This window comes from Oncorhynchus tshawytscha, unplaced genomic scaffold (genome assembly GCF_018296145.1).
Source record: "Oncorhynchus tshawytscha isolate Ot180627B unplaced genomic scaffold, Otsh_v2.0 Un_contig_648_pilon_pilon, whole genome shotgun sequence".
In the NCBI taxonomy this organism is placed as follows: domain Eukaryota; kingdom Metazoa; phylum Chordata; class Actinopteri; order Salmoniformes; family Salmonidae; genus Oncorhynchus; species Oncorhynchus tshawytscha.
Window position 1 is genome coordinate 75,295 of NW_024609353.1, and position 19,706 is coordinate 95,000.

General features: G+C 44.9%; 1 protein-coding gene across 1 annotated transcript in view; it reads right to left on the reverse strand.

Annotated features, from left to right (window-relative positions):
* Positions 1-2,068: 2,068 nt before the first annotated feature.
* Positions 2,069-19,706, reverse strand: part of mdm1 (Mdm1 nuclear protein) — a 27,257-nt gene continuing 9,619 nt past the window's right edge. Inside the window, exons 9-15 of the mRNA XM_042314972.1 lie at positions 14,492-14,700; positions 13,881-14,132; positions 12,388-12,527; positions 11,535-11,668; positions 10,397-10,613; positions 5,238-5,306; positions 2,069-2,719 (exon numbers count right to left, since the gene is read on the reverse strand). Of these exons, the coding sequence (XP_042170906.1) occupies positions 2,610-2,719; positions 5,238-5,306; positions 10,397-10,613; positions 11,535-11,668; positions 12,388-12,527; positions 13,881-14,132; positions 14,492-14,700 (1,131 nt within the window). The 3' untranslated portion in view covers positions 2,069-2,609. The remainder of the gene's footprint in view (positions 2,720-5,237; positions 5,307-10,396; positions 10,614-11,534; positions 11,669-12,387; positions 12,528-13,880; positions 14,133-14,491; positions 14,701-19,706) is intronic.

Consider the following 19,706-nt stretch of genomic DNA (forward strand, 5'->3'; position numbering starts at 1 on the left):
GAGGGACCTTACAGATAATTGTATGTGTGGCCACTCCGGTTATACAAACCCAAAAATCATGTTAAAACACTATTATTGCACACAGAGTGATGAGTCCATGCAACTTACTATGTGTCTTGTTAAGCACATTTTTACTCCTGAACTAATTTAGCCTTGCCATAACAAAGGGGTTGAATATGTATTTACTTTTAATTTGCATAAATTCTAATTCTACTATGACATTATGGGGTATTTAATTTGCATAAATTCTAATTCTACTATGACATTATGGGGTATTTAATTTGCATAAATTCTAATTCTACTATGACATTATGGGGGTATTTAATTTGCATAAATTCTAATTCTACTATGACATTATGGGGGTATTTAATTTGCATATATTCTAATTCTACTATGACATTATGGGGGTATTTAATTAGCATATATTCTAATTCTACTATGACATTATGGGGTATTTAATTTGCATAAATTCTAATTCTACTATGACATTATAGGGTATTTATTGTGTGTTGGGACAGTGACATAAAATCTCAATTTAATCCATGTTAAACTCACGCTGCAAGACAACAAAATGTGGAAAAAGTCAAGGGGTGTGAATATATATATATTTTTTTAACCTTTATTTAACTAGTTAAGTCAGTTAAGAACAAATTCTTATTTTCATTGACGGCCTAGGAACAGTGGGTTAACTGCCTGTTCAGGGGCAGAACGACAGATTTGTACCATGTCAGTTCAGGGATTTGAACTTGCAAACCTTCCGGTTACTAGTACCAACACTAACCGCTAGGCTACCCTGCCGCCCCAATATCTTCTGAAGGCTGAGTTAAAGGACTAGGGTGCTATTTTGGGAAGCAGTCAATCACATGTTGATTAAATGAAACACGTCCATCACCTAAGGAACAACAATATTGCAGTGAATTTCTACAAAAGGCTATTCTATGTACAGGAAGTCAATGACACAGTTGAATGGATACAAAGGGTATTCTATGTACAGGAAGTCAATGGGACAGCTGAATGCATACCGATTGTTCCAACATTTATTTAATATTTTCTCTCAACAGTTGTTGTATCCACACAGTGTATATCTCTAATACAAACCTATACAACATGTTTCAATTGCATCAATGTTGATTCGTAGTAGCAGTAGTAGTGCAAAATTCACTTTCCAACAAGGATAGTGTATCAAGAAATATATGAACAATGCAGAATCGATAATACAGTAAAAAGATAAGTTATCGATAATACAGTACAAAGATAAGTTATCGATAATACAGTAAAAATATAAATTACAATAAAAAAGTGGTTCTCCATATAATAAAACAAAATAATTTAAAATAAATACAAACCTAGTTCTTTACACTTCATTCAATACATTATTACAAAACATCTGAATTCATTCAAATAGGGAGGGTATCAAACACTCTGGTTATATACACCCAGATTCAGTCTAGTAGTCAGGACACTCTGGTTATATAAACCCAGATTCAGTCTAGTAGTCTGGACACTCTGGTTATATACACCCAGATTCAGTCTGGTAGTCTGGACACTCTGGTTATATACACCCAGATTCAGTCTAGTAGTCAGGACACTCTGGTTATATACACCCAGATTCAGTCTAGTAGTCTGGTTATATAAACCCAGATTCAGTCTAGTAGTCTGGACACTCTGGTTATATACACCCAGATTCAGTCTAGTAGTCTGGTTATATACACCCAGATTCAGTCTAGTAGTCAGGACACTCTGGTTATATACACCCAGATTCAGTCTAGTAGTCAGGACACTCTGGTTATATACACCCAGATTCAATCTAGTAGTCTGGTTATATAAACCCAGATTCAGTCTAGTAGTCTGGACACTCTGGTTATATACACCCAGATTCAGTCTGGTTATATAGATTCAGTCTGTAGTTGGACATATAAACCCAGATTCTAGTAGTAGTCTGGACACTCTGGTTATATACACCCAGATTCAGTCAGATTCAGATTCAGTCTGGTAGTCAGGACACTCTGGTTATATACACCCAGATTCAGTCTAGTAGTCAGGACACTCTGGTTATATACACCCAGATTCATCTAGTAGTCTGGTTATATAAACCCAGATTCAGTCTAGTAGTCTGGACACTCTGGTTATATAAACCCAGATTCAGTCTAGTAGTCTGGTTATATAAACCCAGATTCAGCCTAGTAGTCAGGACACTCTGGTTATATACACCCAGATTCAGTCTAGTAGTCTGGACACTCTGGTTATATACACCCAGATTCAGTCTAGTAGTCTGGACACTCTGGTTATATACACCCAGATTCAGTCTAGTAGTCTGGACACTCTGGTTATATAAACCCAGATTCAGTCTAGTAGTCTGGACACTCTGGTTATATAAACCCAGATTCAGTCTAGTAGTCTGGACACTCTGGTTATATAAACCCAGATTCAGTCTAGTAGTCTGGACACTCTGGTTATATAAACCCAGATTCAGTCTAGTAGTCTGGTTATATAAACCCAGATTCTACCTAGTAGTCAGGACACTCTGGTTATATAAACCCAGATTCAGTCTAGTAGTCTGGTTATATAAACCCAGATTCAGTCTAGTAGTCTGGTTATTGTGCTTCCTGTTATCTCTTCCCCCAGAAGTGGTCCTTCCTCCTCTGGGCTCGGTCCAGGACCTGGGAGGCCATAGAGCAGGACGCTGCTGACCTGGATGAGATCTGGGACATCCTGTCATCTGGAGGGTCACCAAGGGCCAGGGGTCAGGGGTTAGCCAGGTCGGGGAGAGAGTGATCGGCTGACTCCCAAAGATTTAGAACCTCAGCTATCCTTTATGTTTTATGTCATGGAGATATTGAAGCAAATGTCTAATTTGATTTAGTGTAAGAGGGGGTGTCACTTCCCTTGTATCAAGACTTTAACACTGAAATGACCCCTAAGCCTGACTTTAACACTGAAATGACCCCTAAGCCTGACTTTAACACTGAAATGACCCCTAAGCCTGCCTTTAACACTGAAATGACCCCTAAGCCTGCCTTTAACACTGAAATTACCCCTAAGCCTGCCTTTAACACTGAAATGACCCCTAAGCCTGACTTTAACACTGAAATTACCCCTAAGCCTGCCCTGCCTAAGCCTGCCTTTAACACTGAAATGACCCCTAAGCCTGACTTTAACACTGAAATGACCCCTAAGCCTGACTTTAACACTGAAATGACCCCTAAGCCTGACTTTAACACTGAAATGACCCCTAAGCCTGACTTTAACACTGAAATGACCCCTAAGCCTGCCTTTAACACTGAAATGACCCCTAAGCCTGCCTTTAACACTGAAATTACCCCTAAGCCTGCCTTTAACACTGAAGACCAACATCAGCATAGTTAGTGTACTTGTGATAAACTGAGCTTTAATTTATCCAGAAGTCCAGGACACCAGAAAGGTATACTACAAAACAGGATAAAGGAGTTAGCCAGATAAAAAAATAAAATATATATTTATAAGCCTGAAATGGGCATCGTCTAATTGATTCAACAACCAAAAACACATATCTAAGTTTAGGTTTCTAAATGAACCAGAAAATGTACATATTATCAGACTAATGTGAAGAAGCTTATTCCTGCTACATTACCTTCATTATCAGACTAATGTGAAGAAGCTTGTTACTGCTACATTACCTTCATTATCAGACTAATGTGAAGAAGTGTGTTACTGCTACATTATCTTCATTATCAGACTAATGTGAAGAAGCGTTACTGCTACATTACCTTCAGACTAATGTGAAGCTTGTTAACACTTCATTATCAGACTAACCCAGAAGCTTGTTACTGCTACATTACCTTCATTATCAGACTAATGTGAAGAAGCTTGTTACTGCTACATTACCTTCATTATCAGACTAATGTGAAGAAGCTGTGTTACTGCTACATTACCTTCATTATCAGACTAATGTGAAGAAGCTTGTAACTGCTACATTACCTTCATTATCAGGACTAATGTGAAGAAGCTTGTTACTGCTACATTACCTTCATTATCAGACTAACGTGAAGAAGCTTGTTACTGCTACATTACCTTCATTATCAGACTAATGTGAAGAAGCTTGTTACTGCTACATTACCTTCATTATCAGGCTAATGTGAAGAAGCTTGTTACTGCTACATTATTCATTATCAGACTAACGTGAAGAAACTGCTACATTACCTTCATTATCAGACTAATGTGAAGAAGCTTGTTACTGCTACATTACCTTCATTATCAGACTAATGTGAAGAAGCGTGTTACTGCTACATTACCTTCATTATCAGACTAATGTGAAGAAGCTTGTTACTGCTACATTACCTTCATTATCAGACTAATGTGAAGAAGCTTGTTACTGCTACATTACCTTCATTATCAGACTAACGTGAGGAAGCTTGTTACTGCTACATTACCTTCATTATCAGACTAATGTGAAGAAGCTTGTTACTGCTACATTACCTTCATTATCAGACTAATGTGAAGAAGCGTGTTACTGCTACATTACCTTCATTATCAGACTAATGTGAAGAAGCTTGTTACTGCTACATTACCTTCATTATCAGACTAATGTGAAGAAGCTTGTTACTGCTACATTACCTTCATTATCAGACTAATGTGAAGAAGCTTGTTACTGCTACATTACCTTCATTATCAGACTAATGTGAAGAAGTGTGTTACTGCTACATTATCTTCATTATCAGACTAATGTGAAGAAGCGTTACTGCTACATTACCTTCATTATCAGACTAATGTGAAGTAACGTGTTACTGCTACATATTATCTTCATTATCAGACTGGTGTGAAGAAGCTTGTTACTGCTACATTACCTTCATTATCAGACTAACGCGAGGAAGCTTGTTACTGCTACATTACCTTCATTATCAGACTAATGTGAAGAAGCTTGTTACTGCTACATTACCTTCATTATCAGACTAATGTGAAGAAGTGTGTTACTGCTACATTACCTTCATTATCAGACTAATGTGAAGAAGCTTGTTACTGCTACATTACCTTCATTATCAGACTAATGTGAAGAAGCTTGTTACTGCTACATTACCTTCATTATCAGACTAATGTGAAGAAGCTTGTTACTGCTACATTACCTTCATTATCAGACTAACGTGAGGAAGCTTGTTACTGCTACATTACCTTCATTATCAGACTAATGTCAAGAAGCTTGTTACTGCTACATTACCTTCATTATCAGACTAATGTGAAGAAGCGTGTTACTGCTACATTACCTTCATCATCAGTTCCACAGCCACCACCAGGACACAGCAGCAGCTCAGACGTCCTCAGGCCTAAATTACCTAGAGTAGAGAAGACAATGGACGCCTGTTCTGTTAGTTGTTGTTGTTTATGGGTTACATGTAAATGTCTAGATAACAGTACATTTTAGAGTTCCATGTTATTACACATGATGCACAATACTTCTGCAGTTATAGCCTGTTGTCTTCCAATCAACTCCATAGTAGTTTCTACCTCCGGTGCTTCTTACCTCAGGTCTTTCTACCCCAGGTCTTTCTACCTCAGGTCTTTCATATCTCAGGTCTTTATACCTCAGGTCTTTCTACCCCAGGTCTTTCTACCCCAGGTCTTTCTACCTCAGGTCTTTCTACCCCAGGTCTTTCTACCCAGGTCTTTTACCTCAGGTCTTTCTACCTCAGGTCTTTCTACCCCAGGTCTTTCCCCAGGTCTTTATACCCCAGGTCTTTCTACCCAGGTCTTTCTACCCCAGGTCTTTCTACCCCAGGTCTTTCTACCCCAGGTCTTTCTACCCCAGGTCTTTCTACCCCAGGTCTTTCTACCTCAGGTCTTTCTACCCTACCCCAGGTCTTTCTACCTCAGGTCTTTCTACCCCAGGTCTTTCTACCCCAGGTCTTTCTACCCCAGGTCTACCCCAGGTCTTTCTACCCCAGGTCTTTCTACCCCAGGTCTTTCTACCCCCAGGTCTTTCTACCCAGGTCTTTCTACCCCAGGTCTTTCTATCCCAGGTCTTTCTACCTCAGGTCTTTCTACCCCAGGTCTTTCTACCCCAGGTCTTTCTACCTCAGGTCTTTCTACCCCAGGTCTTTCTACCCCAGGTCTTTCTACCCCAGGTCTTTCTACCCCAGGTCTTTCTACCTCAGGTCTTTCTACCCCAGGTCTTTCTACCTCAGGTCTTTCTACCTCAGGTCTTTCTACCCCAGGTCTTTCTACCTCAGGTCTTTCTACCCCAGGTCTTTCTACCCCAGGTCTTTCTACCCCAGGTCTTTCTACCCCAGGTGTTTATACCTCAGGTGTTTATACCCCAGGTGTAGGCCTATTATTCAGAAAATAAACTGAATGGGGGGGGGTGGGGGAGGGGGGGGTTCTGGAGTGGAGTCAGGAATGGAGGGAGACGTGAGGAAGAGAAAGAGGTGAGGACTCTGGGAGAGAGAAAGGGAATTCCCCCAATTGTGATACCCTGGCACCGACTTCTGTATCTTTTGTCCTGAGGAGAAAGAAGCAGCTAGGAACTACAACACTAGACAATATCTGGGATGGCGGGAAGGAATGAGGAGCGGACTTACAACAGATCTGGGACCAGGTTTTGTTATGCAACAGTAGAATATGCTGAGAAAAGCCACAAACTGTAAAGATGTCTCAGCAGTAGAGAGAGAGAGAGAGAGAGAGAGAGAGAGAGAGACCCCACCCCACAGGGACTCAGTCAGACAGACTGACCTATATACTGTAGAGGTGGCGGAAACCTGACACACACACACCTCCCATCAACGGTAAATGACACTCATTGTCACATTTATATGAGCATTTAAGTCTCGTAAACGGTCTTTGATGAGGCAATGCAGTGTTTTTATTGGCCCATAACTATTTGGGTGATGATGTGATGGGACAACATCACACAGGTTGAACTAAAGACACAGATACAGCATCCCATATGCCAGTAATGTAAAAGTGGTTTGATCAGTCAAAAACCAAGGAAATTTAGATGTTCGGGTTCAACTGCTGACGCTGTTCGTAGACAGACAGTACCACACTACTACAGTACCACACTACTATAGTACCACACCACTATAGTACCACACTACTATAGTACCACACTACTATAGTACCACACTACTACAGTACCACTACAGTACCACACTACTACAGTACCACACCACTACAGTACCACACCACTACAGTACCACACCACTACAGTACCACACCACTACAGTACCACACCACACTACTACAGTACCACACTACTACAGTACCACACTACTACAGTACCACACTACTACAGTACCACACTACTACAGTACCACACACTACAGTACCACACACTACAGTACCACACCACAGTACACAGTACCACACACTACAGTACCACACCACAGTACACATTATACAGTACCACAGACAGTACCACACTACTACAGTACCAGTACCACTACTACAGTACCCACCACACAGTACCACACTACTACAGTACCACACCACTACAGTACCACACTACTACAGTACCACACCACAGTACCACACTACAGTACCACTACACCACAGTACCACACCACTACAGTACCACACTACTACAGTACCACACTACTACAGTACCACACTACTACAGTACCACACCACTACAGTACCACACCACTACAGTACCACACCACTACAGTACCAACACACTACTACTACAGTACCACACTACTACAGTACCACACCACTACAGTACCACACACACAGTACCACACTACTACAGTACCACACTACTACAGTACCACACACAGTACTACAGTACCACACACTACAGTACCACACTACTACAGTACCACTACACAGTACCAGTACCACTACTACAGTACCACACACACTACTACAGTACCACACCACTACAGTACCACACTACTACAGTACCACACTACTACAGTACCACACCACACTACTACAGTACCACACTACAGTACAGTACCACACACCACTACAGTACCACACAGTACCACAGTACCACCACAGTACCACACCACTACAGTACCACACTACTACAGTACCACACCACAGTACCACACTACTACAGTACCACACCACTACAGTACCACACACTACTACAGTACCACACTACAGTACCACACAGTACCACACTACAGTACAGTACCACACCACTACAGTACCACCACACTACTACAGTACAGTACCACACTACTACAGTACCACACCACTACTACAGTACCACACTACTACAGTACCACACACTACAGTACCACAGTACCACACCACTACAGTACCACACCACTACAGTACCACACTACTACAGTACCACACCACTACAGTACCACACCACTACAGTACCACACCACACTACTACAGTACCACACCACTACAGTACCACACCACACCACTACAGTACCACACTACTACAGTACCACACCACTACAGTACCACACCACACTACTACAGTACCACACCACTACAGTTGGTACCAGTGAGGTCATCAGGACAGTTACCCACAGTACCACACACTACAGTACCACACTACTACAGTACCACACTACTACAGTACCACCACACACACTACAGTACCACACTACTACAGTACCACACTACTACAGTACCACACTACTACAGTACTACTACAGTACCACACTACTACAGTACCACACTACTACAGTACCACACTACTACAGTACCACACACTACAGTACAGTACCACACTACTACAGTACCACACTACTACAGTACCACACTACTACAGTACCACACTACTACAGTACCACACTACTACAGTACCACACACCACACTACTACAGTACCACACTACTACAGTACCACAGGTACCAGTACCACCACACTACTACAGTACCACACTACTACATTACCACACAGTACCACACTACTACAGTACCACACTACTACAGTACCACACCACTACAGTACCACACTACTACAGTACCACACCACTACAGTACCACACTACTACAGTACCACACCACTACAGTACCACACACACACTACTACAGTACCACACTACTACAGTACCACACTACAGTACCACACCACTACAGTACCACACACTACTACAGTACCACACCACTACAGTACCACACCTACAGTACCATTACTACTACAGTACCACACCACTACAGTACCACACCACTACAGTACCACACCACTACAGTACCACACCACACTACAGTACCACACCACAGTACTACAGTACCACACCACTACAGTACCACACCACTACAGTACCACACACTACAGTACTACAGTACCACACCACTACAGTACCACACTACTACAGTACCACACACACAGTACCCACACCACTATTACTACAGTACCACACTACTACAGTACCACACTACAGTACCACACTACTACAGTACCACACACTACAGTACCACACACTACAGTACTACACCACTACAGTACCACACCACACTACTACAGTACCACACCACACTACCACACACAGTAGGTACCCACTACTACAGTAGGTACCACCAGGTCCAGGACAGTTACCATTATGACAGACAGTACCACACTACTACAGTACCACACTACTACAGTACCACACCACTACAGTACCACACTACTACAGTACCACACCACTACAGTACCACACCACTACAGTACCACACCACTACAGTACCACACCACTACAGTACCACACCACACTACTACAGTACCACACCACTACAGTACCACACTACTACAGTACCACACCACTACAGTACCACACCACACTACTACAGTACCACACCACTACAGTACCACACCACTACAGTACCACACCACTACAGTACCACACCACACCACTACAATACCACACTACTACAGTACCACACACTACAGTACCACACTACAGTACCACACCACTACAGTACCACACTACTACAGTACCACACCACTACAGTACCACACTACTACAGTACCACACAGTACCACACTACAGTACCACACCACTACAGTACCACACCACTACAGTACCACACCACACACCACACACTACAGTACACCACTACTACACTACAGTACCACACCACTACAGTACCACACCACACCACTACAGTACCACACCACACCACTACAGTACCACACTACTACAGTTGGTACCAGTGAGGTCATCAGGACAGTTACCATTATGACAGACAGTACCACACTACTACAGTACCACACTACTACAGTACCACACTACTACAGTACCACACCACACTACTACAGTACCACACTACTACAGTACCACACTACTACAGTACCACACCACTACAGTACCACACCACACCACTACAGTACCACACTACTACAGTACCACACTACACACAGTACCACACCACACTACTACAGTACCACACCACACTACTACAGTACCACACCACACTACTACAGTACCACACCACACTACTACACTAGGTACCATTGAGGTCCTCAGGACAGTTACCGTTATGTTGGAACTCTGGGTCTCTGAGCGTCCCCTGGATGCGGGCGTTGGGTTGTCCGCTGGTAGTGCGTTTACGGGAGGGTTTGGCCTCCGGTGGAGGATCAGGGGGGTTCTCCGGAGAGGTCTCCCCCGACCAGGAGTCCTCTCTCAGGGGGAGGGGGTCCACAGTAGTCACCCCTGCTGCAGGAGAGGACTGGGGCTGGTTCCGCTCCTCATTCTGATCGAGACACAACATCAGATTTTATTTGATTTATTTATTTTACCTTTTATTTAACCAGGCAAGTCAGTTAAGAACAAATTCTTATTTTCAATGACGGTCTAGGAACAGTGTGTTAACTGCCTGTTCAGGGGCAGAACGACAGATTTGTACCTTGTCAGCTCGGGGGCTTGAACTCGCAACCTTCCGGTCACTAGTCCAACGCTCTAACCACTAGGCTACCCTGCCGCCCCCAGATTCACTAACTAACCAGACTAGAGGAACGTACAACAGATAGCATTAACAAGACATAGGCATTACAACCAGCCGGGACAATGTCCTTATCTTAGTCGAACCACTAGCAAATACAATCAATCAATCAAATCGATTTATAAAACTTTTTAAAATCAGCACAGCAGTTATCACAACGTGTTTTTACAGTAACCCTGCCTATAAATACTACAGGATGAATCTTCTCACCAAGGAGAAGCCTATAAATACTACAAGATGAATCTTCTCACCAAGGAGAAGCCTATAAATACTACAAGATCTATCTTCTCACCAAGGAGAAGCCTATAAATACTACAAGATGTATCTTCTCACCAAGGAGAAGCCTATAAATACTACAAGATGCATCTTCTCACCAAGGAGAAGCCTATAAATACTACAAGATGTATCTTCTCACCAAGGAGAAGCCTATAAATACTACAAGATGCATCTTCTCACCAAGGAGAAGCCTATAAATACTACAAGATGTATCTTCTCACCAAGGAGAAGCCTATAAATACTACAAGATGTATCTTCTCACCAAGGAGAAGCCTATAAATACTACAAGATGCATCTTCTCACCAAGGAGAAGCCTATAAATACTACAAGATGCATCTTCTCACCAAGGAGAAGCTCTACCCAACTATCCCAATATCCAGCGGTGTAGAATGTTACCTGTCTGGCTGCTCGTTGTGGCGAGGCCAGAGAGAGGGGTTTAAATGGGGAACGGGTTTTACCCAACGGAGGTTCACTTCTCTTCGCCCAGCCGTTAGCCTCCATCTTAGGAGGAGACACCAGGATAGCACCTCCTGACAAGACATTAGACAAGGTGATCACGTTTACCCTCTGTGGATCAATAAAGTTTTTTTTCTTCAATTCAACACAGAACAGAAGTAATGAACCATGCTTTGATATGTGGTTGTTTATCTACTAAACTGAATGGTATTGTCTATAAGATGCTCTGGATATGAGTGTCTGCTAAATGATTCAACTGTCATGTAAAATGTTGAAAACAGTGAGTTTAGTCTATTATATTGATGTGACCCATAACTGAACTGTGAAGATAAAAAGAGTTTTTGAAAAAGTGTCGGCTGGATGCAAGCTAAGGTGGGAAGATGATGAGTCTGACATCGGCTTGTTTCCACTATCACCTAGTTTATGGTCATGGTGAAACTACCTCAACACAGTAGTTAGTTGGCTTGTTTCCACTATATCACCTAGTTTATGATCATGGTTAAACTGCCTCAACACAGTAGTTAGTTGGCTTGTTTCCACTATCACCTAGTTTATGGTGAAACTACCTCAACACAGTAGTTAGTTGGCTTGTTTCCACTATCACCTAGTTTATGGTCATGGTGAAACTGCTACTGTAGACAAACACAGACTGGACAGGACCAAACATTGTCCCTGGATAATTTATTTGATTGTTTTTGTACCAGTAACCTCTCTCTCTCAAAAAGAAACATTTGAATAAAAAGTTTGTCACAAAAATAAAAACAATATGTCAACAATATATCTGCTAGGTTACCAGTGGCTGGAGTCGTCAGGTCGTGGTGAGTTCTCTGAACAGTAGCGATCCTTTGCAGTGTGGGTGTGGGCATCCTGCCACCCTCTCTGGACCTGTGGGAGCCTGCTACAGACAACGAACGATGGTCCAGCACCCTCAGTCTGGAACACAGGCAGACAGGCAGGCAGGCAGACAGACAGACAGACAGGCAGACAGGCAGGCAGACAGGCAGGCAGACAGACAGGCAGACAGACAGACAGACAGACAGACAGACAGACAGACAGACAGACAGACAGACAGACAGACAGACAGACAGACAGACAGACAGACAGACAGACAGACAGACAGACAGACAGACAGACAGACAGACAGACAGACAGACAGACAGACAGACAGACAGACAGACAGAGACAGGACAGAGTCACACCGTGTCTCTAAAAATAGTAGCTCTTAAAATAAGTAACAAAATGATGATCGTCTCCAATATGGATATAAACAGAGTGGAGGTAACAGAACTGACCGTCTCCAATATGGATATAAACAGAGTGGAGGTAACAGAACTGACCGTCTCCAATATGGATATAAACAGAGTGGAGGTAACAGAACTGACCGTCTCCAATATGGATATAAACAGAGTGGAGGTAACAGAACTGACCGTCTCCAATATGGATATAAACAGAGTGGAGGTAACAGAACTGACCGTCTCCAATATGGATATAAACAGAGTGGAGGTAACAGAACTGACCGTCTCCAATATGGATATAAACAGAGTGGAGGTAACAGAACTGACCGTCTCCTATATGGATAAAAACAGAGTGGAGGTAACAGAACTGACCATCTCCAATATGGATATAAACAGAGTGGAGGTAACAGAACTGACCATCTCCAATATGGATATAAACAGAGTGGAGGTAACAGAACTGACCGTCTCCAATATGGATATAAACAGAGTGGAGGTAACAGAACTGACCATCTCCAATATGGATATAAACAGAGTGGAGGTAACAGAACTGACCGTCTCCAATATGGATATAAACAGAGTGGAGGTAACACCGTCTCCAATATGGAACTGTAACAGAACCATCTCAATATGGATATAAACAATATGGATATAAAAACAGAGTGGAGGTAACAGAACTGACCGTCTCCAATATGGATATAAACAGAGTGGAGGTAACAGAACTGACCATCTCCAATATGGATAAAAACAGAGTGGAGGTAACAGAACTGACCGTCTCCAATATGGATATAAACAGAGTGGAGGTAACAGAACTGACCGTCTCCAATATGGATATAAACAGAGGTAACAGAACTGACTGTCTCCTATATGGATAAAAACAGAGTGGAGGTAACAGAACTGACCGTCTCCAATATGGATATAAACAGAGTGGAGGTAACAGAACTGACCGTCTCCAATATGGATATAAACAGAGTGGAGGTAACAGAGAACTCAAAGCCACTCAGTGAAAGCAGAAATCAACAGGAAATGGAGAGGGAATGAAACAACCACATACTCATCCTTTCTCTCCTTTCTCTCATCCTTTCTCTCCTTGTCCTCCTCTTCCTCTCTCTCCTCCCCCGTTCCACCCCCAGCCCCTGTCTCCTCCTCCCAGGCTAGTCTCCTCTGAACAGGTAGGTTAAGGGCTCCAGGGTTAGGGTGACCAGGGGGGTCTGCTGTGTCCCCAGCCCCCCGGGTGGAGCTCCTTCTACTGGACACGGGGGTGAGGGGAGGGGGTCCGACTACGGAGCTGGAGCTACTGTCAACCCTACAGACACACAGGGAGAGGAGGAGGGTCACACACAGAACATGACCTTAATAGGTCAGATGTATTAAGACCCCAGTAAAGGACTCTCAGCATCAGTTTCCCCCAGTCCATATAGCTGGGTCAACCCCCCCATCCAGCTCTGTGGCTTCTACCCAGAAACATGTGGCTCTGCTTCTGAGTCTAATCATTTGGCTACACTTGATTTCAATTTCATTCTATACTTACAGAAGCCCGATTTTAAGGCCGAAAGTTGCACCCCATCTATGGGAAATCCTGAGACAGATGTACTACACATCCAGCCCACACTAAAGACATGCTAATGTCATGCTATAGCCAGCTCTGTGGTCGGTCTCCCTCACCTAGCGAGCTCCAGAGCCTGGGAGGTAGGACTCCTGTCTTCCTCCCCGTCCCCAGAACCTGTCCCAGAGCTGAGGTTAGAGGAGGAAGGGGTGGAGGCCTCCCACAGCTGGTTCTGGTCCGACAGGATCTGGTTGAGGTGGAGGCGGGAGAAATGGGTCCCCCACGCCCTCTGTCTGTAGGCCTCCGCCTTCTTACGAAGCTCTCGCACCTGGGAGGATGGAGGATTGGTTGGTTGGTTGCATTAATTTGATCATTAAAAGTAGCAGGCTGCTCCAGCCAGACAGGTGGGACAGGGCTCAGTCACCACACAGATTCTTTACGTTATATAGGTGGAACCTAGTGGTCCGGCCTGGTGCCAGTCTGTTTCTCCTCTCTCGTCAACTAACTTCCTAGTGGTCCGGCCTGGTGCCAGTCTGTTTCTCTCGTCAACTAACTTCCTAGTGGTCCGGCCTGGTGCCAGTCTGTTTCTCTCGTCAACTAACTTCCTAGTGGTCCGGCCTGGTGCCAGTCTGTTTCTCTCGTCAACTAACTTCCTAGTGGTCCGGCCTGGTGCCAGTCTGTTTCTCTCGTCAACTAACTTCCTAGTGGTCCGGCCTGGTGCCAGTCTGTTTCTCTCGTCAACTAACTTCCTAGTGGTCCGGCCTGGTGCCAGTCTGTTTCTCTCGTCAACTAACTTCCTAGTGGTCCGGCCTGGTGCCAGTCTGTTTCTCTCTCGTCCGGCCTGGTGCAAGTCTAACTTCCTAGTGGTCCGGCCTGGTGCCAGTCTGTTTCTCTCGTCAACTAACTTCCTAGTGGTCCGGCCTGGTGCCAGTCTGTTTCTCCTCTCTCGTCAACTAACTTCCTAGTGGTCCGGCCTGGTGCCAGTCTGTTTTTCTCTCGTCAACTAACTTCCTAGTGGTCCGGCCTGGTGCCAGTCTGTTTCTCTCTCGTCAACTAACTTCCTAGTGGTCCGGCCTGGTGCCAGTCTGTCTTTTCTCTCGTCAACTAACTTCCTAGTGGTCCGGCCTGGTGCCAGTCTGTTTCTCTCGTCAACTAACTTCCTAGTGGTCCGGCCTGGTGCCAGTCTGTTTCTCTCGTCAACTAACTTCCTAGTGGTCCGGCCTGGTGCCAGTCTGTTTCTCTCGTCAACTAACTTCCTAGTGGTCCGGCCTGGTGCCAGTCTGTTTCTCTCGTCAACTAACTTCCTAGTGGTCCGGCCTGGTGCCAGTCTGTTTCTCTCGTCAACTAACTTCCTAGTGGTCCGGCCTGGTGCCAGTCTGTTTCTCTCGTCAACTAACTTCCTAGTGGTCCGGCCTGGTGCCAGTCTGTTTCTCTGTCAACTAACTTCCTAGTGGTCCGGCCTGGTGCCAGTCTGTTTCTCTCGTCAACTAACTTCCTAGTGGTCCGGCCTGGTGCCAGTCTGTTTCTCTCGTCAACTAACTTCCTAGTGGTCCGGCCTGGTGCCAGTCTGTTTCTCTCGTCAACTAACTTCCTAGTGGTCCGGCCTGGTGCCAGTCTGTTTCTCTCGTCAACTAACTTCCTAGTGGTCCGGCCTGGTGCCAGTCTGTTTTCTCTGTTTCTCTCGTCAACTAACTTCCTAGTGGTCCGGCCTGGTGCCAGTCTGTTTCTCTCTCGTCAACTAACTTCCTAGTGGTCCGGCCTGGTGCCAGTCTGTTTCTCTCGTCAACTAACTTCCTAGTGGTCCGGCCTGGTGCCAGTCTGTTTCTCCTCTCTCGTCAACTAACTTCCTAGTGGTCCGGCCTGGTGCCAGTCTGTTTCTCTCGTCAACTAACTTCCTAGTGGTCCGGCCTGGTGCCAGTCTGTTTCTCTCGTCAACTAACTTCCTAGTGGTCCGGCCTGGTGCCAGTCTGTTTCTCTCGTCAACTAACTTCCTAGTGGTCCGGCCTGGTGCCAGTCTGTTTCTCTCGTCAACTAACTTCCTAGTGGTCCTGCCTGGTGCCAGTCTGTTTCTCTCGTCAACTAACTTCCTAGTGGTCCGGCCTGGTGCCAGTCTGTTTCTCTCGTCAACTAACTTCCTAGTGGTCCGGCCTGGTGCCAGTCTGTTTCTCTCGTCAACTAACTTCCTAGTGGTCCGGCCTGGTGCCAGTCTGTTTCTCTCGTCAACTAAGTCTGTTTTCCTAGTGGTCCGGCCTGGTGCCAGTCTGTTTCTCTCGTCAACTAACTTCCTAGTGGTCCGGCCTGGTGCCAGTGGTCCGGCCTGGTGCCAGTCTGTTTCTCTCTCGTCAACTAACTTCCTAGTGGTCCGGCCTGGTGCCAGTCTGTTTCTCTCGTCAACTAACTTCCTAGTGGTCCGGCCTGGTGCCAGTCTGTTTCTCTCGTCAACTAACTTCCTAGTGGTCCGGCCTGGTGCCAGTCTGTTTCTCTCGTCAACTAACTTCCTAGTGGTCCGGCCTGGTGCCAGTCTGTTTCTCTCGTCAACTAACTTCCTAGTGGTCTGGCCTGGTGCCAGTCTGTTTCTCTCTTCAACTAACTTCCTAGTGGTCCGGCCTGGTGCCAGTCTGTTTCTCCTCTCTCGTCAACTAACTTCCTAGTGGTCCGGCCTGGTGCCAGTCTGTTTCTCTCGTCAACTAACTTATTGAATCATCATACCAAAACATGTTTGGCTTTTACAATGATAGAAATGGAGACGGGGAGAGCACAAACTGATCTTGGACCAGGTTATGGTTTAAATCCAGTTCCTGAAGAACTTCATATGAATACTGTACAGAGGCATGTCAAGCACATTAACAGCACGTGGTAAGGAGGGGGGGGGCCTTGCAGTATCTGTGGCATCAGAAGCAAAGGCAGCAGACTCATGTTTAGTTGTCGTTCTTTTAGCTGCAAAGTCAACTTTCCTCTGATACGGATCACAAAAATCAGAGCTCTGTGAGTCAACCCTTTCCTCTGATACTGACCACAGGTGTGTGGTAGAGAGATCTCAACACAGAAAGTGTTATCAATAGCTTTAAGACATGCACAATGATGCAACAGATGACTGACTTTCATGCACACAAGCAAAGCCAGGGCACGACACAACACACACTGAGCTGGCATCTGGACCTAGGCAGGCATCTGAACCTAGGCTGGCATCTGGACCTAGGCTGGCATCTGAACCTAGGCAGGCATCTGGACCTAGACTGGCATCTGGACCTAGGCTGGCATCTGAACCTAGACTGGCATCTGGACCTAGGCTGGCATCTGAACCTAGGCAGGCATCTGGACCTAGGCTGGCATCTGGACCTAGGCTGGCATCTGGACCTAGACTGGCATCTGGACCTAGGCTGGCATCTGAACCTAGACTGGCATCTGGACCTAGGCTGGCATCTGAACCTAGACTGGCATCTGGACCTAGGCTGGCATCTGAACCTAGGCAGGCATCTGGACCTAGGCTGGCATCTGGACCTAGACTGGCATCTGGACCTAGACTGGCATCTGGACCTAGACTGGCATCTGGACCTAGACTGGCATCTGGACCTAGGCTGGCATCTGGACCTAGACTGGCATCTGGACGTTGACTGGCATCTGAACGTTGACTGGCATCTGGACCTATACTGGCATCTGAACCTAGGCTGGCATCTGAACCTAGGCTGGCATCTGAACCTAGGCTGGCATCTGGACCTAGGCTGGCATCTGAACCTAGGCTGGCATCTGGACCTAGGCTGGCATCTGGACCTAGGCTAGCATCTGGACCTAGGCTGGCATCTGGACCTAGACTGGCATCTGGACCTAGACTGGCATCTGGACACAGTCTTCCTCCCTCTGTCATTATATAGTGCACTACTTTTGACCAGGACCCATAGGCCTCTAGTAGTGCACTATATAGGGAATAGACTGATAGACTGGTAGACTGATAGACTGGTAGACTGATATATTGATAGCTAGCAGGACTTAGGAGAAGGGTTGATGTGAACTACTTTTCAACAGAATCAATTAGAGGGAGGTTACACTGAAATTCAACAGAAAATCCTCATTCAGCTGAAAAATAAAAACATCTCTTTCTGTCCTCATTGATTTCCTCAAATTAAACTAGAGCCCAGTTGAAATGACGTTGAGCCCGATCCGGGAGTGGAACATCAGATCAATCAGACTCGGTCCAACTAATGGTCCTAAGAATTCCTTCATTATATTGGTGGGTATGAAACTACTTTACTGAGAAGACAAAACGGCAATCGGATTTCTAGAAAGTTCTTTAGTAGACTTAGTAGACTTTAGTAGACTATATTTAGATTAGTAGACTAGTAGACTATATTTAGTACATTTCCATGAAGTTTATGGGCCAGGTTTCTACGTATCGTGCAAGGCAAGGTAGGGTTAACCACTCAGCATATTCAGGTTGAACGGAAAGAAGAACGCTGTCTAACCAACCTCCTGCTGACTCATTGTATTTATGCTGACAATGCCTGAAACACACACACACACACACACACACACACACACACTCACACACACACACACACACACACACTGTGTTCTCATACAAGCACGCACACACACGCACGCACACTCACAATTAATCTTTACAGCAACCTATCAGATCCACAATCTCAGGCCTAGATCTCAGGTATGAGGCCTTTCTGAAACTCAACATTCTCAGACCTAGATCTCAGGTATGAGGCCTCTCTGAAACTCAACAATCTCAGGCCTAGATCTCAGGTATGAGGCCTCTCTGAAACTCAACAATCTCAAGCCTAGATCTCAGGTATGAGGCCTTTCTGAAACTCAACAATCTCAAGCCTAGATCTCAGGTATGAGGCCTTTCTGAAACTCAACAATCTCAGGCCTAGATCTCAGGTATGAGGTCTTCTGAAACTCAACAATCTCAGGCCTAGAAACTCTGAAAAATCTCAAGCCTAGATCTCAGGTATGAGGCCTTAGATCTCAGGTATGAGGCCTTTCTGAAACTCAACAATCTCAGGCCTAGATCTCAGGTATGAGGCCTCTCTGAAACTCAACAATCTCAAGCCTAGATCTCAGGTATGAGGCCTTTCTGAAACTCAACAATCTCAGGCCTAGATCTCAGGTATGAGGTCTTTCTGAAACTCAACAATCTCAAGCCTAGATCTCAGGTATGAGGCCTTTCTGAAACTCAACAATCTCAGCCTAGATCTCAGGTATGAGGCCTTTCTGAAACTCAACAATCTCAGGCCTAGATCTCAGGTATGAGGCCTTTCTGAAACTCAACAATCTCAGGCCTAGATCTCAGGTATGAGGCCTTTCTGAAACTCACAATCTCAA